Source organism: Notamacropus eugenii, chromosome 1, assembly GCF_028372415.1.
Source record: "Notamacropus eugenii isolate mMacEug1 chromosome 1, mMacEug1.pri_v2, whole genome shotgun sequence".
In the NCBI taxonomy this organism is placed as follows: domain Eukaryota; kingdom Metazoa; phylum Chordata; class Mammalia; order Diprotodontia; family Macropodidae; genus Notamacropus; species Notamacropus eugenii.
In genome coordinates, this window is record NC_092872.1 from 403,088,909 (window position 1) to 403,111,512 (window position 22,604).

At 45.5% G+C, this 22,604-nt stretch overlaps 1 protein-coding gene across 1 annotated transcript in view; it reads left to right on the plus strand.

Annotated features, from left to right (window-relative positions):
• FGF18 (fibroblast growth factor 18) overlaps positions 1-22,024 on the plus strand; it is a 49,138-nt gene extending 27,114 nt beyond the window's left edge. Inside the window, exons 4-5 of the mRNA XM_072630958.1 lie at positions 12,592-12,698; positions 20,896-22,024. Coding sequence (XP_072487059.1) covers positions 12,592-12,698; positions 20,896-21,162 — 374 coding nt within the window. The 3' untranslated portion in view covers positions 21,163-22,024. The remainder of the gene's footprint in view (positions 1-12,591; positions 12,699-20,895) is intronic.
• Positions 22,025-22,604: the final 580 nt, after the last annotated feature.

Below are 22,604 nucleotides of genomic sequence, written 5' to 3' on the forward strand. Positions count from 1 at the left end.
GGGCCCTCAGGGACTCTGATGTGGCTAGCTGCTCCTTTGTCTGTTCTTCCTTCTCGTTTCACCAGCTCCAGCTACACACCCAAGAAAATCTTGGAATTAGAAGAAATTTCTCTGCCCCTCCTTGGTCTAGGTCTTCCTCTTTTAATAGCCTTAAAGGACTGGAGGACAGTTCCTCCAGAGTGTAGGGAATCAGACCATAGCTGTTCCTTTTCCATCCTGCCCCCAAATCCAGAAATGTTTGAGTTTCTCTCTTCCCACTAAATTCCTTTCCCAGGCATATGTCCCATTGTTTTGGGGGAAGGAGGCCTGTGAGAAGATGAATGACATCCCATTGCCCTTTAAGGAGATTCAGGCTATCAGGCACAGGAGATTCTTGGGGAAGAAAAGAAATTTCTGGTTTCTTGGTATCTCTGAGGCTTCCTAGCTCTGACTATTGGACAAAGGGGACTTTCCATTATTTGGCAGTTTTGCTTGTTGAGAAAAGAGACTTAAATGGTTGCCTTCCCCAACTCTCCTATCCTCCTTACCTCTCCGGCAGTGATAGAAGAAACTGCTCACTAGGCTCTAGAGCTGTAACTAGGGCAGGTGGATGTGGCCTTGGTGCTAGGGTGCTGAAATTTAGAGGGTGCCAGCAGCATTTTTAGCTCTCTAGCCCTGAAGAAACAACTGAGCTTAGCACCTAATTAGGAAGACTACTTAACTTAAACAGGAAGCTGCCAAATGGCCTTCTTCCTGTCTACTTTGTCTCATCCCAAATACAGCCCCAGCCCAGCTCCTCCCTTCTTTCCTCCGAAGCATTGGCCTCTTAGTGTCCTAGAATCTATCCCAGGTGTACACATTTCTAAGAATGGTTGTAGCAGACTCCATCCCTTATTCCTATGAATTCCTCTCCATCCATGGAGAGCTTCATTTCAGACCCTTGGTATGTCAGAGGCAGGCTGCCAAGATGATAGAAGTTTGATTTCACATGTCCTAGAATCATAGAATGTTAAGAGGTAGAAGGGACCTTTATACAGGGGCATCCAGATTCGTTTTGGGTTGTGTGCCTCATGATCAGACATCCACATGTTCATGCCAAATGAATTTTTTATAGCTCCTTATTGATTCAAGCCTGTAAGAATGAATTGGCAGCAACGTCAATAAGTAGCAGGTACATGGCTAGGTCCTCCTCACCTACTGATCATGGAGGATGGCTAACTAGGCACATATTTTTGGGAGAGAGAAAAATATTAAATAGGTCACATTTGACCCATAGGTCTCTGGTTGAACACCTGTGGTCTAGTTGATCTTTTCCATTTTATAGCTCTGAGGCCCAGAGAAGTAATATGCTTTGGGGAAGGTCACAGAACTGGGGAAGGGGATTTAGACCATTGGACCACACTGCCTCCAAGCTAAGCTCTTGCTATGTATGTACCAGGCACTGTGCTGGGTGAATAGAGTGTCCCTGACCTCAAGGACCTTACATTCTACTGGAGGGAAGCAACATGTACACAGATAAAATGTAAATAAAGAAGTTTATAATATATTTATTCATCATAATAAATTTCTAAGAAGTATATATAATGAAATTAAACATTTAATATAATAGATTATATTTATCAGATATAAAATATATGAGAATGTGATAAATATAATTTGTAATAATAAAATATATGCAAAGCAAATGCAACCTAATTTCATGGAGAGAAGTCTGTGGTGAGATAACTGTGGTTGATTTTTAACAAATCAGAGATGCCTGATCCAGTGAATCCAGACTGAGGGAAGCCTCTTCTTTGTTCTTGTCTTAATGACAATAATAGTTAAACTTTTAGGTTTGCAAAACACTTTGCAGATATTTCATTTGATCCTCACTGTAGCCAAGGGAGAGAGGCACTGTTATCATCTCCATTTTACAGATCAGGAAACTGAGTTTAGGAGATGTTAAGTGATTTAATACACAACCAGGTGCCTGAGCTTGGCTGTGAACTTGGGTCTTCCCAATTCCATGTTCAGCACCCTCTCTATCAACTGCACCCCCCCCTTGGAGCTGCTCTCTGGGGGACAATCTTATGGTATAATTTAGAAGAAGCAGGTTTTTTATTGTTCTCAACCAATATTCCCCCTTCCCAATTGTTTCAGGGAAAAAAAGCATCATTTGAGGAAAGAATTTGAGCTGATGTGATAACTGTGTGCCCTTGAATTCAGGAGGATACAAACCACACTACCCCCCCCCCCCCCCAAATGGCCAAGTCTCTGGGGTCAAGAGGCTTCTGGGGGAGGAGAGCGGTGTATAAACAGACAAGTAAAAAGCAAACTATGAACCAACTCAATACAACATAATTTACACTGAGAGCACTGACCACTGGGGTTGGGGGGAGTTGTCACAGAATAAGGAGATCTCGAATCTCAGATTCAGGAAGCGGCCCTTCACCTGAGTCTTGAAGGGGAGAGAGGAGTTCCTAGAAATAGAGGAGAGGAGGGATGACACTCTAGGCCTGGACACAGCCTGGGAAAAGCGCTGAGGTGGAAGATGGAATGCTGTCTAGGAGCAGTCGTGGACCAGTTCCACTGAAAGCGAGAGTCAGTTGATCCATCGTTAACTTTGAACCTACTCTGTGCCCAATACCACACACGGCACTATAGAAGATAAGAGACAGTCCCTGTCCTCGAGGAATTAAGAGGAACCTATGCCAGACATTTAGCACAGTGTCTCCTTGCTCTCATTGTACTGGTCCACGTTGATGTTGCTGAAATTGGATTAGAGATATGACTTTATTCATGCCTCTGCTGTAGTCCTCATTTTATGAGACTTGAGTCATGCTGAGCCGGGAGCTGTCTGTTGGAGACCAAGTTCCCCTAATGGGCTCAGGACCTGGTAGAAGTCTTGGATCTAACCCTATCTGGGCTCCTCCCTTCCACCAGTCCTTAATCCAGCCCTGTACACCTGTGCTTAATAAATATTTGTGGGATTTAATTGGACTGCAGTGAGTCAAGTCTTGAAACACCTGGAGATGCTTAGCTTGATGCAGAAAAAATTGGGTGTATGCTCATGGATGACTTCAGTATCTGAATCATTTTCTAGTGGAAGAGGAACTGTAGACTTGTCTGCTTCACCCCAGATGACTACATGAAGAACCTCTGGGAGAAGATGCAGAGGGATGGCTTTCATCTGCTAACAGTGGGAAATGGGGTTGCACTAAAGGACCTTTAAGGGCGTTTACAACTTAGAATCTATGATTCTGTGCTTTTCCTATGAGGGGAAAAAATCCACCTTAATCCATACAACTACCCCTAAGCAGAATGAGCTGCCCAAGAAGGTGTTAAGTTCCCTCTCACTGAAGGGCTGCAAGGGGAGACTCAATGGCCACTTGTTGGGGATGTAACAGAGATCCGTACAAGCTCCTTGGGGGTGGAGCCTCTAGTTTTTGTCCTTGGACCCCCATCGTCTTGAACAGCATCTTGGAATTTTTAGCAGGCACTGAATAAGTTCAGCCTAGTGGATGGAATGTTGAATTTAGGGTCAGGAAAACATGAGTTCAAATCTGGCCTCAGACACTTCCTAGCTTTGTGACCCTGAGTGAGGCATTTAACCTCTGCCTGCCTCAGTTTTCCTCATCTGTAAAATGGTGGTAATAATGGCACCTACCTCATAGGGTTGTTGTGTAAGGATCAAATGTAAAATACTTTACGAATCTTAATCTATACAGATGTTAGCTACTTTTATTGTTGTAATGGTTGTTGTTATTGTTAAATTATATCCACCAGGCCCCAGGGCGTTCATCTTCAGGTGCGTGATAGAGTGGGTGAGCTCCGAGGTCCCTTCCAGTTCTCAGATTCTATGACTCACCTTGCATCCATTCATTCTCTCTCAAATTTTCTAGGGCAAATATCTTCTTTTCCCATCTCGCAGCCCAGAGGGCAGGGGTAGGCATTGCTTTGTCATTCGATGCCCTCTCTTGCCTGTACATTTTGGATGGGGGCAGATGAGGAACTCCAGAGTAGGGCACATCTGGATTAGAAATTTCAGTTTACCTCTGGAGTTGAATTAATCTTCTATCCCAGACAAGGGACTAACTAAAGGTATATAGGAAAGAGCTGTGTATGTAGATTTGGCTCTGTTATTTAATACCTGTGTCCTTTGGGCAAGTCACTTCACCTCTGGGCCCCTGTTCCTTGTTCTATAACATGAGCCAGTTGGACTACATGATCTCTAGAGTGCCCCATAACTCTAACATCTTATGAGCCAGTGAATCATTTGGGCCTTCTGAGCTGCAGCTCACTGGCCACCCACACTGCTGGCCTGAAGGATGTTGGGGAGTGGGAGGGAACAGGGCTAACAGATGGGATCTCAAAGGAGTGACAGGAGAACTGACACTATCCTTCCTGGGCTCAGGTGACTTTGGGGAGCAGTCTGCCCCTCTCCTATAACTGCAGACGGGTCGTTTTTTGTCCATGGCAGGAGCTGACCACCCAATCTCTACTGACCTCTGGGATGAAATTGTTGAGCCACAGCCAACCGAAAGCAGATTGATTTTTCTCCCTTTATTTCCAATTACCCTAATTGGATCCCAGACTGGGAGTTCTGCCCGGGAGTCTTCAGGGGGAACAGGATTGTCCTCTGGGACCTCTGGGCCAGGGGCTGGAAGAGGGTGAGGGGACCATTTAGATTTAGAGTGGGTGCATTTTCACTCCCACTGAGTGATGATCTACTCCTCCCCTCCCACTGTCTTTGAAAGCCCTTCAGCCACTAGGGAGGGATTGATTTGGTGTGACCTCCATGCTCCTTCACCACTGGGATATTTTCTCTGCTGGAGGATGATGCATGGAAAGTGGCTTAGAGCACCATGTCAGCATTTGTCTTGTATCCAAGTCAGTCTTCTGGCTACCTCCCATCAAGGTGGGGGAAGGGAGGGGATGAAGGTGAAAGGGACAAATGCACCTCCTATCTTCTAGCATTTGAGACCCAGGTTTATCTGTGTTTCTTCTCCCAAACAGGCAGGGTTGAGTCAGAAAGACCCTGGTTTGAATCTTCCCTCTGCTAATTAGGAACCTCAGTTTACTCATATGTAAAATAAAGATGTTTGCTTATCGTTTTTCTAGCACGAAATCCTATGATTTTATAGAAATAAACCTATTTATTTGTATAGCTATGGCTATGAAACCTGAGGGAGGGGGCCGAATTGCTGTCTTGAACTACTTGTCTGTGTGCCTGGCTGTCCTCCCTCCTGAAAGACACGCTGAAAATGTTGTCCTTGGTCCCTCTCTGGGATACTCAGTCATACTTTTCCTCTCTACAGGGTCAGAGGGAGAGGGGAGTATTTTAGAACTTGGGGGGTGGGGCGGTGGGCAAGCAGTGTGATAGGGCAGAAAGAGTCTTGGACTTGGAGTCAGCAGACCTGCATTTACAATCCCCCACTTCAGCCCCTTAACCGACTGTGTGACTGTATGTAGGCAAGAAACTCTTTTCTCATCTGTAAAATAAGGATAGTTGCACTGCCTAGGTCTCCGAAGGCACAGCTGTCTCTGAGTTGTACTTGTATTTGCCTAGCATGGTACCTGGCACATAGTAGGCATTTAGTAAATGCTTGTTAACGGAATGATTAAAAATGTTTTGCAAACTTTAAGTCATTATAGAAATGTGAGTTTTAATGGCTGTTTCAAAGATCCATTGGTGTGGGTGATTCACAGTGAATTTTGTAGCCCCTCCATACCTGGTGGCCAAGCTTCTGTTGATGTGTATCTCTGAATTTTGTGTGCTTGGTTTATGAGAGCATAGATTTAGAGCCAGAATGACCTTTCAGGCCCTGGCATTAGAGGTGTCTTCAGTTGACAGACCTGAATAAAAAGGCTTTTTGGACCTCTGATAGATTCTGTTTCGTGCAAGTTACCTCCAGACAAAGATGAGGTGTCAGGACAGGACCTTAAAGGGGGTGTGTGTGTGTGTGTGTGTGTGTGTGTGTGTGTGTGTGTGTGTGTGTGTGTGTGAGGTGTCAGGACAGGACCTTAAAGGGGGTGTGTGTGTGTGTGTGTGTGTGTGTGTGTGTGTGTGTGTGTGTGTGTGTGTGTTGAGGGAGAAGGAGTAAGAGATCTCCACCATGCCCTTCTTTCTCCACCCCTACAATTGACTCTTTAAAACACCTACCATGTCATATAATAACGATTTTTATCATCCTTGGGTTTTGGTCAAAGATTTATCTTACCAGGGAAACTCCTAAGAACATCTCTTATTACCATTTCCCCCTCCCCCAAAGAGATGTTCCAGGGTGTGACTCTAAAGTCAAAGAGTTACCTGGTCTGAGAGGCTTTCTTCTAACCTCCCCACTTTTCCCCAGGATTATATATATAAGAGCTCTGTGTGGGGTGGAGGCAGTCTTTGGCAGCCAGAGAGAGGGGGAGGAACTGAAATCAATTCAGGAACCGTCACATGAGAGTCAGAAACCTTAGCCATCTTTGGTCCCAGGTCTCTCAGGCATGTCCACCCAGTGACCTTTGCTCCCTGGAAGAGGAGGTTACCTAAAGAAGACCATCCATGCCCTCCCCCCGACCTGCTTGGTGCCTACACAGTTAAACATGAGGCATCTGATTTTTCTTGGTACTCAAGCTCACCGATTTCCCTGGGGGATAGGGGTTGAGGGATCAGGGTATATACAAAGGTGTTTTAGATAACTTTTGGAGTTCTTAATTTTGTTCCATTTTTTTCCCTGAGAGAATGAGAAATACTCTGAAAGGTTAATAAATATGAAATGCAGTTATCTCTTTTGTTCCTGAAAAAGAGAAGGGACATTGGCAGAAAGTGGTAAGGGAAAGAGGATCAGGTAGGTTCCTGCCCTCTGTGCCCAGAAGAAATCATATCATTCTCTCCTCCCACCCACCCCTGCCCCTCTTTCTTAGGTCCCAGTCTGATGGGCTAGATATTTCCCACCCTCAGGGAGCTTCTAATTTGCTGGGGAGAGATGGGGGAGGCCTCTTGGTTGGAAGGTCCATTGTGTGGGGGATTGGGATAAAGAGATCTGGATGCTATTTTCTTGAGGGGAGCGGGAGGTGATTTGATGGAAGGGGGACAGGAATGTCTAGGCCGAACCCCCACTGGTGGGCACCGAAGATTCCCTTCCTCCCAGGTAAACTTACCTCTTAATTAGCAGAAAGCAACTAGCCTGCTGCATAAATGCTAATTAACCCCTTGGCTCTGGAAGTGGCGTTTTCCTGCCCTGGAGCACTGATGCAGAATGCATTAGCAGCACTTAACGGCTGAGGAAGGAGGGGGAAGGGGGGAAAGGGAGAGAGACCCGGGGGTCAGTTTGCTCAGTAATAAAGAGGCCGCTCTCCAAGGTCTGGCCGGGAAATGGCAGAGACCCAAGGAGTCCCAGGAGTGTGGCTAAGGGAGGGAAGCTGGTGGCTGGCCCGACACAGGGGGAGAAATTCAAGAGATGTGAATCGAGGGGATGGAGGGGAAGGAAATTAGGAGGGCTGACTATCTGCTGCCGGAATCTTTGGGCTTCTTTGTTGACCCTCTCCTGGTCGGGCCCTTTGTAACCAGGAGTTCCTTTCCTATCTCAGTCTCTTATGCAGTCCTTCTGGGGCAGGCCTGAACTATTTATCAGAGGGTGGAGATGGGCTGGGAATAGGAAGGCTTCTTTATCAGGTGTGTTTATCCTGTGAGCCCTCTGGAGCCAGGGCTCTATACCTGGCTCGGGTCATCTAGAACCCCTCTGGAAGGTCAAGGGTTGAAAACGGCGTGGAGGATCATACTGACCTAGAATGACTGGTGATTCCCTTGGAGGCAGAGGCAGTGGGTGGTGCATAGAGATTCTGGGAGTAGAGGTTGAAGAGAAATGAAGACCCCATACTCTTTGTTCTGGAACCTTTGGAGCAGAAATACAGTCTTAGCCTTCCCTTAGCTCCTGACTGCTATCTTCCTTTAGCCCAGGGTTTTCTAACCTGGGGTCATGTGAATTTGTTTCTTAAAATATTATGATAATTATATTTCAACACTGTTGTTTCCTTTGTAATCCCATCTATTTTATTTATGTATTTCACAACGTCCTTCTGAGAAGTGTTCAGAGGCTTTCACCAGATTGTCAGAAGGACCCCATGGCATCAACAAGGTTAAAAGCCCCTACCTTGTAGTCTTTCACCCACCCTCCAGGTGGCTGGGGAGGGGTGGGGGGGTGGTAAGTAGGTCACTGCAAGTGCCCTATTTTTATGATGGCAACCTGAGCAGCACTTGGCATCTTGATCTCCTTCAGTGAAAGGGAGGGTGAGGGGGCAGGAGAGCAGATTTAGCCAAGGACCCGCCTCAGGAATGCTCAGAAACGTGCAGTCAGGGCTCTGGGACTGAGCTCAGGGTGGATTCTTGGAGCCCTGGCTGATATTATTCCCCAAAGACTTTACATAATTCTGGCCCAGCTCCCTCCCCATGATGTCATGAATGCTGAGTTGGAGTCAAGGTCGTTCCATCCCCTCTGGTGGTGGGGGAACAGGATGCGGCCTCCCTTGGCAAAGCAGCCTCTTCTACTTCTTCCTGAACCTAGCTCAGGCCCTGGGTTGGAGACTGAGTGTTTGTGGTTGGGGTATGTGTGGAGGAGGCTGATGCTTGTCTGAGGGGGGAATCTAAAGATGAAGTTTTGGAAATGTAGGAGGATGTCAAGTCTTCATAGTCAATCTAGACAAGTCAGGCCAAAACAGAATTTTTCCTGCTTACATTGGAGGCTGACACCCTCTCCTCTGCCCTGGCTGTGGAGAGAACATCATTCTCAGGGTTCATAGTGCTGAAGAATTAGCATTCACAGAGCCAATTTAATCCAGGCTGACCCGTCCCCATGACTCCAGATCACTGGCTGAGGCACTCAGTCCGATTAAACAAGCATTATTTAGCATCTGTCTGCACCAGAGCACTGTGCTAGGTAAGCATGCGAAAAGTAGATTTTTAAATAAGATGTCCCTATCCTCAGTGGGCATATAGTCTACTAAAGGGACATAGAGTCCATTGAGTTTAGGAAAAAATACTACATTGAAGCAGCAGGTGGTAAAATGGATAGATCATTCAGCAAGAAGTCAGCAAGACCCGAGTTTAAATCCAACCTCAGAAACTTACTAGCTATGTGACCTGGGCAAATCACTTAACTTCTGTCTGCCTCAGTTTCCTCAACTGTAAAATGGAGATAAGATAAGGGATAAGAATAGTGTCTATCTCACAGAATCAAATGAGATAATATATGTAAAGTGCTTAGCATAATTCCTACATTTATCCATAGGAGCTATGGATAAATGCTGATTCCCTTCCCTCCCCCCAACCCCCCAAGATCTGGGACTGAAAGATCTGGATTTGGCTCTCACCTCTGCTACTTACTGCCTTGTGACCCTGAGCCAGACTCTTGACTGGGAGCATCAGGGAAAAGCCTTCAAGGGAGTTTCAGGGACTCAAGCTACTGCTATTTTCTTCCTCTTTGGGAATTTCCTTTCTCTCTTTTCACCTCAAAGGGTGGAAGAGCTCTTGTTCCCTGCTTGTATCACTAAGTATAAAGCCTATAGTTCTCTGACAGTAACTGTTTGCCCCAGGGAGGCTTCTTACTGCCGCTTCACCTCCTCCGCTGGTCAATCTCTTATGTCTCAGCCTCTTCTTAGTTGGACTCTGAACCCTTGGCCAGGTCAGATTTGTAAACCTTGGACACCAACCTAGGAAAACTTCCCCAGATGTCTTCTCAGAGCCCAAACCAAGAAATCCCAGCAGCTGTTCACACACCCACGTCTTCTTCACCGTAAATCCCATATTTTGTCTGTCTCTTCCCTAACCCTCCCAACCAGCCTTCCTTACCCCATCAGACCCCAGGCTGCAACCCCTGCAGATATGTTATGAGACCAACTAGTGTGTGTGTGCTCTGTACACAGAGGGATATAGAACCACGGATTCCTTCTATAGGTGGTTGGCCCAATCCTGCTTAAAGACCTGCCTCCTTTCTGGAGTAGTCCCCATTCCCTTCTTGGGAGGTTGTTCCTTATGCTCAGCTAAATAAAACTGCAAAATTTTAGAACTGACAGGGATCTTGGGAGATCATTTAACACAACCCTTTCATCTTACAAAGGAGGAAACTGAGACGCAGAGAGTGTAAGTGACCCTCACGGTGCCTAACATATAGTAAATGCTTAATCAATGCTTGTTGATAAGCAGTCAGGATTCGAACCCAGGTCCTCTGATTCCAAATATAGCATTCCCCCATTCCCTTATGCTGCCTTCAGGATATCCCATAACTAGTGAGTGATGGGGCAGAGATAAAGTCTAGAGTGTCCAGCTCCAAGTCCAGGGTTCCTTACATACTGTATAATGTGGGTATGTGGAATGCTGTGTTCTACCCATGGAGAGCTCTTGGGCTGCAGGGTAAATGATCTAGGTGTTTGGGCTAGGAACACCAGCTAAAAACCCTTCAACTCCTCCCCTCCCCCAACACACCTCTCTTTTTCATTTTAGGAAAACATGTTGGACTATGTAGTCATTAAGGAATTTTAAACAATAATAACTGAGCCAGCTGATTCTGACTTAAATGCTGAGATATCTCTCAGGCTCCTCAAAATGCCTTTGCCAAGTTTTCCGCGACTTACCCTGGATTTGAATCAACAGTCCCCTTTCTAGGCCCTCTTTCCAGTGAACAGGAAGACACTCCTATATAAGAGTCATGGCTGGTAATTCCCCTTCTCCCTTACCATATCCCTTCTATTTGGCACCTGGACTGATGTCAGATGTCCTAGTGCTGGGGACTAGGGGTGGGGTTGGGGGAAGAGGGTAGACAGTTCTCAGTGACACTGGAAAATTTGGTCCTGTAACCTCAGGGATGGAGCAGAGAAGGCTAAACTGGGGTCCTTTGGAGAAGAAACAGAATGGAGGTGTTTAAGATAAAGAGGTCAGAACCTCTAGCCCGTTTTACTGTGAGTTTTTCCTGGGTGTCTGAGACCTACGGGGGTATTGGAGAAAGGGAAGAGAGGAGAATGAGGTTCCACTTGTTTCTGGAATTACTAATTTCTTATTAGATCTTTGAATTTTATGTAAATTCTGTGTGTGTGTGTGTGTGTGTGTGTGTGTGTGTGTGTGTGTGTGTGTGTGTAAAGGAGGGTATCATATTTTAATTAGTGGTGGTGTCAAAGTAGGGCTAGATTAATTATTGGAAATCGTGAGTTCCAGATGGTTTTAATTTTCACAGCAGGGCACTGGCATCTCCTAAGGTGTATGTGTGTGTGTGTCTGTGTATGTGTGTGTGTGTGCGTGTTTTTATTAAAATCAGACGGGATATTATTCATACCCGGTGTGTTTTAGGGGCAATGTGGTCCATTTGCTGTAACTCCAAGGATACCGCACTCAGGAATGCAAGGCGGTGATTTGTGTTAAGGAAAAGCAAGTTACTTATCAGTGAAATGAAATTTCTTTGGGCAGACGATATGTGAAGGCAAGGGAACAGAAGAGAGATGAAGAGATGGTGGGGGCTGGGGGGGACAATATGGAGAATGGACAGCTACTAGAGAAAACTGGAGAGGAGGGAAGAAAGGTAAAGAGACAGGTTCAGGAGTTTGGGGTCCGAGCTCTCACCCTCCGAATTCCAAGTCCCCAGTTCAGCTGCAACCCTATTGTAGTCAGACCTGAGTACCCTTCCCTTCCTGCCCTCCCTGTCACTCCATTCTGTTGATATCTATGTGACCCGTCACTTCACTACTCATTTTGGTTCAGGGTCCCAGGCGATCCAAGAGCAGGCTTTTTCTCCCCTGCCCCCTCAGATTATTTATTAGCTCTTAACTTTGAATGTCGTCATTGGGACTCATGATCCTTAGTGACCACAGAGTTTCTGGGGCGAACTTGGGGGTGGGGTAATTCCTTGTTCTGGAACAACTCCACCCCATTTCTTCCCTCCAGGGTCCTTACATTTCCCTTCTCCCACCCCTTCCCTTCCCTGTGGGTCTGGCCTGACCATTAGGGCCTTGGGAGGGGAAAAAGGAGGGAGGCACTAGCAGGTGCTTCATCTTCCAGATGTTCTCCCTGGGGGGCCTGTTCCAGCTGTTCTGGGAACTGTATGATGATGCATAGGGAGGGCAAGGTGTGTTTATGTCTGTGTCTATCCCTGAAGTCCATCCATTCACCTACTCTTGGCCCTGATTTGTATGTATATCTGCCCTCCCTCCCACCCTCTCCACCCTTCCAGGAAGAATTGCTGGAGTCAGGAGGAAGCCGAGAGGACTGGGTGCTACTGTTCAGCTCCAGGGAATCAGAAAAAGCCAGACTTTTTTGCATTGGCTTTAGTTGCTTCAATTGGGGATGGGATAAGAAGCCCTAGACCCCGTTTTCTAGAGGGGTGGGGACAATGGGAAAGAAGCCAAGGAATGGGCCTCTCCTTCTATGATTCATAAATAGCAGTGGTGTTGGGGACGTTGCTGGAATTCTGTTTTTCCTGAGATCCACATTGGACCCTTCCTCTCCTATCCCCTTTGCACTGGGGAATTCTGGAAAGTGGGGTGGGGGAAGAAAGAAGGGACAGGGACAGAGAGGGGAACAAGAGCTGCCTGCTCAGGATCTCTCCTCTCAGCATTCCTACAGTCTGGTAAAAAATGCCTTTTTTTCCCTCCCTTTCTAAGCTCAGCTTCTAGTGGAAACAGACACATTTGGCAGTCAAGTCCGGATCAAAGGCAAAGAGACAGACTTCTACCTTTGCATGAACAGGAAAGGCAAACTCGTGGGGAAGGTAAGTGTTTCCTATTAATTCATTTGTAACTTGAGCGTTACCTTGGAGCGATGACTGTGAAACTGTAATGATGTGTCCAGGACCCTGCCTGTCAGCCCAAATGAAAAGCAGGACATGGGGAATGTGGAATTCTCACCACCCTTGTCTCTATCATCTGTGTCATTCTCCTCACCCCTGTCTCCCTAACTTCCCCGAAATGTTAAACTAGACATCTTGACAAAGGTTTATTACTGACTGGTTTGTTAGAGGACTCTGTTCTGCAGATGAGCAGGCTGCTGATGATAAATAACTCATTTATATAGGACTTTAAGGATCATTTAAGGAGGCTCATTTGATCCTCCCAACAACCCTGGGAGGTAAATCCTGTTATTATCCCATTTTACAGATGAGGAAACTGGGGATGAGAGAGTGGACGTCCCCAGGATTACTAGCCAGTAAGTGTGCGAGGCTGAATTTGAACTTAGGTCTTCCCAGCTTCAAATCCAGGGCTGTATTTGTGATATCACCTAGCTGACCAATGGGTTATCCTCTTCCAAGGGAGTTTCCACCCAGAATAGGTGGCTTGGCCACTTTTGTACTTAGATTGTAGAAGGGAGCTTTGGCAGGTGAGAGGCTCAGTGCTTGTTTTAATAACCGTGGTAGGACAGCAGAACCATGCAGTCCGAATGTCTGCATCAGCACTGAGGCCTCATGGTTCTAGCATTACAAGGAGATTTTATTACCGGTTGGTGGCAGGATCCCTGCACAATAGTGGAATGAAAGAAATTATTTGGAGCAAAGTTACTAGTGAGAAAGTTTGCTTGGTTAGCACACTGGGGCTTTGCTGATGGTGGTGTGGGCTTTTGTGTCCACCCACCCACCTCCTCAGTCAAAAAAAAGGTTCCATTGTGTTTTTCCTTTTATGGGGGAGAGGTAAGGGGAATATTTTTTTTAATGTTATTAATTTTGTTAATAATCTGGTTTCTCTGGCGACCTCTTAGTGCTGATGGTTATGTGTGGAATGAATTTGTCCTTCCCTGGGCACATGCTCTGCTAGCCTCAGTTAGACACCCCCCACCTCAAACCCATTTTTCCCCATACTGGCATCTCCAGGTTTACAAGCAGGAGTTCTGGAGCTGGATTTTAGAAGATAAACTTCTAGAAATCAGATTGGGAAGGAGTGAGCACTGGATCTGAAGACAAGAGAACCAGATAGTCGCTCTAGCAAACACAGCCTCTGTGACCCCAGGCAAATTACTCTACTTCCTTGGGCCTCAAAAATGAAGAGGTTTAGGCTGGATAAATTCTGAAAGCTTTTCCCTGCTCCCAGTTATATGATCCTGTGACTCAAGAGGCCTCCAGCAGTTTTTTTGGGGGGGAGATCCAAAGCACTTGTGTCTGGGTCTCCAGACACACATCTCCAAGGGCAGTGAGAGTGTTTGAATGGTTGGATGGTGATGCTCTAGTCCAGCAGTGGGTCCTAACACCTCCAGGGGACACTGAACTAGCCCCCCCCCCACCCCTGGCATCTCCTCACAGTCCTGATAGAGTAGGTGTAGGTGGATGACAAATGTGCAACAGGCAGGAGGCCAGAGTCAGGAGGAGGGAAGGATCCTCACTAGCTTTGTACAATACTGTATTTGGAAGGAAAAGATTCCAGACACACTGCCCACATTAACTTCTCAAGAGCAGAAACATTATAGGAAGTCTTCTTGATGCTAAAGAGTGTGTTTTTAATTAGTGATCCAGTTTCCACTGCTTTTGTGGCTGGGCATGGGGGGGGTGTCAGAGGAGGGGGTGCTTCTCTGGACTAAGGGGTATAGTAGATCATGGTGGGCCAAGTTTCCTGGGGACCCAGCCCCAGTGGGTCCCACAGCCACTGGAGGGACTCCGGAGGGATGCTGGGGGTGGGGACTGTGTCTCCCCTCCATTTGTTTCCTGTTGCTTTGCCCTGCATAATCCCTCACTTCTGCTTTGTTCTCTTTCCCACTCAGCATCTTGGGATGTTTCCCAGGCACAAACCTGCTTTGAGTTTAGTACTTTTTATTTTATTATAATAAATATTTTTTGTTTGTTTCTCATGATCACCTACAAAGAGCTAGACCCACCAGGGACGGTTATGGGACCTGGCCAGGCAGGAGCTGCTCTCAAGTCCTGTACAGCTCCTTTCCAGCCAAGGCTAGCCATCCACGGGGTCAAAAGAGCAGCCCCAGTCCGCCAGTCTGAACCCCTCCCGCCTGCCTTGATGACTCACCCCTTCCACGGGAGCCGTCTTCTGTTTCCTGCATTCTCACCCTCTCTTCTGTTCATTAATATTGGTGACTGTACAGTTGGCATCAACCTTCGATCACTGTTCCCCTCCCACCCCTCAGAGCTACCTCTCTCTTCTGACCTTCTCCCCTCCTCCTTGTCTGAGTCCTTTTCCATTTTAACTTTCCTCCTTCTCCTCATGAGCCTCTTCCCCTGCCTTTCCCCTGCCTTTCCCCTCCTGGGTCACCTCTTCCAGGTCCTAGCAGAATCTTTGGTAGCATGGGGTTGACTTTCAGCCAATGAGTCATCCTCTGAAAATTCACCTGTCTGGGTCTTGCCCTGTGAAGGATCCTCCCTCTACCCTAGACCTTTCCTGCTGCCTCCTAAAGACCTCGCTTCTGTCCTCAAGGATAATATGATCCAGAGCATGTGACTGAACCCCAATAAATTTGAAGCTCTGTAGAATAAGAACAAAGGAAAAATCTCAAAGGATGATGAGGTTTAGGAGATTACCAGTCCAACCTCCCTGATTTTACAGATGAGGTGACAGAGATCCAGGGAAGGGAGGAAAGCCCCCTGAAAATACCTTTACCAAGCCCTAGCTCAATTAACATCATGCTTATCTGGATCCATGCCTTATTTATCCCAGTGAATATAAGACCTGGGTTCACATCCAATGCTTTTAACATTACAAGTTCATTTAAAATGTCAGATAAACATTTTTTAAGCTCTTTCTATGGGCAAAGCACTATGTTCAGTCCAAGAATACAAAAATGAATATTACAGACTTCCTGCCTTCAGTGAGTTTGCAGTGTAACAAGGGGACCAGAGGAATGAGAGGACTACATAGATATGTATAATTCAATAATGAATGAGAACAGCAAAGTAGAAATTCAAAGTGAATTGCAAAAATTGGAGGAGGGCTTGATCATTTCAGAAATAGTATAGAGTTATAGCAATATATATCAATAATGTGTAATACGTACACACACACACACACACACACACACACACACACACACGTCAATAGTATAGGCAGCTAAGGTGGGCTTGAAGGAAGAGAGGTTTTCTAAACTATGTAGGAGAGGGAAGAAGGGTGTTTCAGGCATGGAGGATAGATGACCTGGGTGGAGGTAGAAAGGACAGGACATGATTGGAAAATGGCAGAGGAGAAATAGGAGCAGTGAGGGATGGCGGTGGGAAACAGCACGATGGGGGTGAGGTAGAAAAGGAAGGATAGATTTTGACTCTACTGGAGGAAGAGAAGTGTGTTGGGGGGGTAACAAGAACTGAGACTCGAGAAAATGAAAGCATCTGACTAGATGTTCTGGGAAGTTCATAATTGTTTTTAAAATTTTCAGTCTAAAGTTTGAGGAAGGAGCAGCTTCTAGACTGAATTTAGCTTTGATTCATGTAGTGTCAATTTATGAACTTTAGAAAGGGAACATGCAAGTCATTTGAGAGAGATTCTCTGGCAGCTGTGAGGGAGGAGCCAGCCACTGGCAAAGGCCTCATGGAGGAGTCACCATGTTCTGTGCCAGGGTGGCGCCTGAAGGAGTGAAAAGGCAGAGACCAGTCTGAGGGGGCAGATAGGTGAGTTTGCCTGGACTTGATCTTCTGCCCCATTCCTGCTGGTGAAAGAACAAATGAGATGTCATCAGGACTGGTTTATGACAACAGCTTTTATTTCCATTGCACTTTAAGGATGAATGCTTTCCTCAAACCATCCTTCTGAAGTCAGCAGAACAGATATTATAGATAAACTCCATTTAACAGATGAGGAAACTGAGGCTTAGAGAACCTGAGTGACTCACCTAGTCAGCTATGTTGTGAGCATCTAAGCTGGCACTTGGCCCTGGGTCTCAAAAGTTCCTCCAGAGTCCAGCTCCTTTTCCATTAGCCCACAGGGGCTTACAGGGAGTTGCCTATAAGCCTGCATTTTATTTGAGAAGATTTGGCTTCCATCTTTGCTTGGGAAGAAAACTCTGCAAGGGAGAAATGAGCATGGGGAGGGACTTGAGGATAGACTAGGAAAACTAGGTAGCCTCTTAAGGGGGCAATATGTCAGGGCAGTGAAATAAGTCACATGTTTTATAATCTTCTATTTTTGATGCTAGAGAATTCTGCCCTCTATGGTTTATAGGCATTTCTTGACAAACTGGGAAGTGACTATGAGCTCCTTGAGGGTAGGGACTGTCTTTTGCCTCTTTTTGTTTGCCTAGCGCTTAGCACAGTAACTGGCACATAGTAGGAGCTTAATAAATTTTTATTGATTAATTGAAGGCTCACAACCTTCAGTGGGCCAGTAACTCACTAAAGGCTTTAACTAGAGTGCTCTGAAGCCCCTTTCCCTGTTCTGGAGCAGATTACCCTTGGGAGGGAGTGGTGGGGTCTGCCAGGCACTGCCAGTTAACAAGGCCTGGGACACCCAGACTTGGGAGAAATTCTTCACTCTTGGTGTTATAGAAAGAGCTGTACAACAAAACAAAATGCCACAGGAGGCCCACTCAAAGAAGGACTGGTGTAGAAGCCTTGGGGAAGACTGTTGTTGAATCAGGTTGAGGTGGTGTGTGAGAGGAAGAGAGAGAAAAAGAGAGAGGAAGAGAGGAAATGAGAATATATCAAGAGGAGCCTTTTGGAGACAGGGAATTTTGAGATGAGTTTTAAATGTATGAATAGAAATTCAGTTAAGTGATGAGAGAGAAAAGGAGGATTAGAAGTCTCCAAAGCTTTCTTCTCTCAGAGTCTAGCCAGTAGGTCTCTCCCTTTTCTTTTTACATGGTTACTGGAACCAGGAATAAGTAGAGTTTTTTGTTTGTTTTTTTTTTTTTAATTTTGAACTTTTGGGCATTTTCTTAGGTTCCTTACCACTACTGACATTTTCTTGAGTGACCAAACTGTTTGGCTTTAGGTCAGATATGGTGTCCCTTGGGATCTTAACATCCATATTCTTCCTTCTAATATTTAATGCATCCCCAAGAATCTGGATACCTTTGAATGTGGGTCATTATTATTTATCTCCCAAGTCCTCTGTGAACACCAGCACCCCCTTTCTAATGTCCAACTTCTTTCCCAGTCTCTAATGAGTCTCCTCTTTCCTCCTACTAAATGCAAACACACCCACACACAAGGACACACATGCATATACACACCCCCTGCCACATGCTCCCTGAACTCTCAGCAATTTCCATGAAACACTTTATCTTGGAAGAGCATTTTGTATTTGTTTATAAGTTTTCAAAAAGTTCAGCACTGAAGTATCCATGCTCATTCTCAACTCGAAGGTGAATGTTACTGGAAGCATTTGGGAGAAATCCTTGGAGTCATCAGTAAGTTATGAAAACCTGAAAGGGAAAAAAAAAACTTCAGTTTCCCACTTCAAACAAAAGGTTGGAACTCTCTACTTAGTCTAAAAAAACCCCCCCAAAAACAAAAAAACAGACTGACCTTGAGATTTCCAACTTGGCTGAGAATTGGTCCATAACGAGGAGTATGTTCTGGCTAAGTTTGGAGAAGCTCTTGGAAACCCAAGAAATATTAATATATCCTTCCAGCCTGGGATTTGTGCTTTTTTCGACCTTGCAATGATCTCTGTCAGGGCTGTGCAGAGGCCCCTGATGGGCTGACTAGGATTTCTGGAAATGGGAGATTTAAGGTCCTTTCTGCTGGGAGAGTAGGATCAGGGCAGGTCTGTTGGATGAAAAGTTGGGGCTCTTTTTCCAGATCCCCTTCTTTCCTTGCCACACAGTTTGGGTGGCATCTCAGTTCAATAAACTTTATTAAGTGCTTGCTGTGTGCTAAATGTTAGAGATACAAAGAGTCAAAAGACTGTCCTCAAGGAGCTTATAATCTAATGGATTGTTTCCTATAGGTAGAGTGGGGCCAAAGGCAGCACAGACCCAGGCAATGATTATAAAAGTCACTTAGAAAAAACCCTGGTTGGCCTTAAATGGTCTCCACCTGTACTCTATTATCTCCTAAAACCCTTGATTACTCTTTTCTAGCCCCACCCAGAGGGTCTGGCCATGTGGCATATTTGGAGTCTTTGGGTGGAATGTATTACAAAAACAGTAGAGACCCTGTAGGGCTAAGATGTAGGGAGGATGAGAGAGTGAGGGAACTGAGGAAATGGGGTAAATGGAGAAAAATAAGGGTGGGAGACAGAAAGACAAGCAGGGAGGGTTTAGAGAAGTTGTCAAATTGCAGATTCGATGGGAGACTTTGACAGGGTAGGGGTCAGGCCAGACATACAGACCCCAGTTGCATGTGGGCATTGAGGAAAAAGCGTGAGAGTTGAAGTAAGGAGAGCTTGGCTGGGTGGGTCCTATTCCGACTTGGAGCTGGTACCCTAGGATAGAGATCTATAATGGTAGTAGTAGTAGTAGTAAGTAGTAATGTTCATGTAATGCTTATTGTATTGCCAGGCACTATGCTAAGTGCTTTACAATTATGATCTCATCTGATTCTCACAGCAACCAGGGGAGGTAGGAGCTATTATTACCCCCATTTTACAGATGGGGAAACTGAGGCAAATAGAGGTTAAATGACTGCTCTGTATCACATAACTTGTCAGGGTCCAAGACTGGATTTTAATCAGGTTCCCGGACTCCAGACCAGGTATTACATCCATTTGTATACCACTTTAAAGTTTACAAAGAACTTCGTACATATGATCTTATTTGGTCTTTGCTCAATAAATTCTTAGGGATTGGCAATAGTTAGCCTGGACAGAACTGAGAGAAGCTATAGGAAACAGGATAATGAACAGAACACCCAGCAGGTATTTATTGATCTCCTAATACGTGCCACTTGTTACAATATGCTAGATTGTAAATTCCACGAGAATAAGACAAATCTTCCTTATCCTTGCATTATGAACGTGCACACAGTAGGAATCTGACAGATGTCCACTCAGACAATGAATGAGCTAGGTTTGTGGTATGCAAAGAAGTATTGGGGTACTGAAGAGCTGCCGTCAAAGAACTTACAGTGGACTAGCAAAATAAAGTACATGTGTATTATTTTCAAAAAGCGAATTAAAATGATAATGAGAAGCAATGATTGGAAGAAGGCCCCTTGGATTGGGTGTTAGATAGGAAGGAAAGAAGGAAGAAAGGAAGGAAAAGAACAGATAAATGGTAATTAAGCGCCACTGTGCTGAACACTTTCCAAATATCCCATTTGATCCTCAGGATAACTGTGAGAGGTGGATGCTGTTATTATTTTGCAGATGAGGAAACTGAGGCAGAGAGAAGTTGGGTGGCTTGCCCAGCTAGTAAGCGTCTGAGGCTGGATTCAAACTCAGGTCTTCTGTATTCCAGGCTCAACATTCTATTCACTATTCACATGCCTACTATGTACAAGGCACTAGAAGTAAAAAGACAAAAAAAAAATGAAACTATGCTCTCAAGAAGTCTACATTCTACTTGAGAATCCAACATGTTGACAAAAATTAATAAATAAACACAAAGGAGTTTCAGGAGAGCAGGATGTTAAAACCTAGGGGGATGGGAGACAGACTTGAAGGAATTGAGAAGTGAGTGGGAGATGAAAAAATAGATGCTATTTGAGAGTATTAGACTACACTTTCTAGGAGTTAGTCTATGAAAGGGAGAAGAGATACAGGACAAGAGCCTGAGGGGATGATAGAGTCAAGTGAAGATGTTACAGGAATTCAGAGGTAGCAGGCATCACTGTGGCCTGGAGTGATCTTTATGGAGGGGTGAGATATGAACTGTGCCTTAAAAAATGGGTAGTTTATACTTTTAGGGAAGAAAAGGAGAGAGTTTTCTACATTAGTTTGGGGTGGGAGAGAAGGCAGATAGCATCAGCAGGCCTAGGCAGCTTGAGAGCACAGGGAGGAAACCCATCTGGCTGGAACAAAAGGGTCATGATAGGGAAGGTGTGTATAGTATCCTATCTGCTCTTTTCTCACCTCTCTGTATTTCTTTTCTCCCCTTCTTTGCAGCCTGATGGCACCAGCAAAGAGTGCGTCTTCATCGAGAAGGTCCTGGAGAACAATTACACAGCACTGATGTCTGCCAAGTACACAGGCTGGTATGTGGGCTTCACCAAGAAGGGGCGACCGAGGAAGGGCCCCAAGACTAGAGAGAATCAGCAGGATGTCCACTTTATGAAGCGCTACCCCAAGGGCCAAGCTGAGCTGCAGAAGCCCTTCAAGTATACAACAGTGACCAAGCGGACGAGGCGCATCCGGCCTACCCACCCTGGCTAGAGCAGCCGGCCCCACCAGTCCCCTCAGGATGGGGCAACCATATACCACACACACACACACACACACACACACACACACACACACACACACACACACACACACGCACGCACACACACACACACAAAAACTGCATCAGAGAAATATTTTTACATTAAAATAAGGAAGAAATTCTATTTTTGTACATTGTGTTTAAAAGAAAAAAAAACTGAACCCAAACGCTAGGGGAAGCGATAAGGATTTATTGTTGACTTCAAACCACCCACAACAAAAGACTTATCTAACTTAAGTGGACTGGGTGCTCATTTCTCTTTCGGAACAGACAACTTTAAGCTGGTCCCCAGAGAACTTTATTAAAGGAACCAACAAACAAGGGAAACCAAAGTCCTTTTTTTCCAGTTACTGGAAAAAAAAACAACACCCCCATCCCTCCTCAAAAAAGAAACACTCCACGGACTACCCTTCTCCTCTCCCCATCCTCGTCCCACCCTTCCATCAAACAAAAATCTCTGGTTTGCAGTCATTTATTTATTGTCTGCTGCAAGCTGTGTAGAGACAAGATGGCGACACCGCGCGGGGATGGCGTGTCCTTGGAGTTCTCAGCGCATCGACCTTCTGACGACAGACGGCTCCGTCCTAGCTCCGTGACCCTGCATCGCTCTCAGTTCTGGAGAATGCTGCTAATTACATTCAGTGACTCAAATGATCTAGTACACCAATGATAAGGGAATATTTTAAAACCAGCTATATTATATATATATTATATATATATAAGCTATTTATTTCACCTCTCTGTATATTGCAGTTCCATGAACCAAGTATTACTGCCTCAACAATTAAAAACAAACGAACAGATTATCTAAAATGACATGGTGCGTGGCTGTGGGTGGGAGGCTTGGGTTGGCCAATCTTTTCTCATGCTGTGACCTGTACAGCATTTGGTTTGGTTAGATGTCCTGTTGCTTTGATCCTTTTCTTGACCCTGTGCTTCAAGCAGGTGTGTCAGATTGGGAATGGGTTATCTCTAAACATATCTAGGTCCTGGATCATAGATGTGAGCCCTTGGGAGCCTGGAGGTAGGAGCTGGGGAGCAGGGGAGTTTTTGTGTGTATGTAGCAAAGGAGGATTAATTTCTTAGAAACTCTCCTGGTTTATATAATCTGTCTCTGCCCTCCCTCCTCTGCCTTTACCCCTAGCCATGGTAAAAAGATTGGAATAAGTTACAGAGGGTTCTCTAATTTTTCTGATAGAAGTGGGAAGAGTATTAACTTTGAATCCTGACAAATCACTTTGACGTTCTGTGAGTGAGGGAATTTGGATCCGTAGGGTCACTTCCAGCTCTGAATTCAGGTTTCTTGACTTGTAATGAGCTACACTCAAATCTTGAATTGGGTAGTTGAGTGTCTGCACCCTGACTGAAGGGAAAACAAGTCAGGATGGTGGGG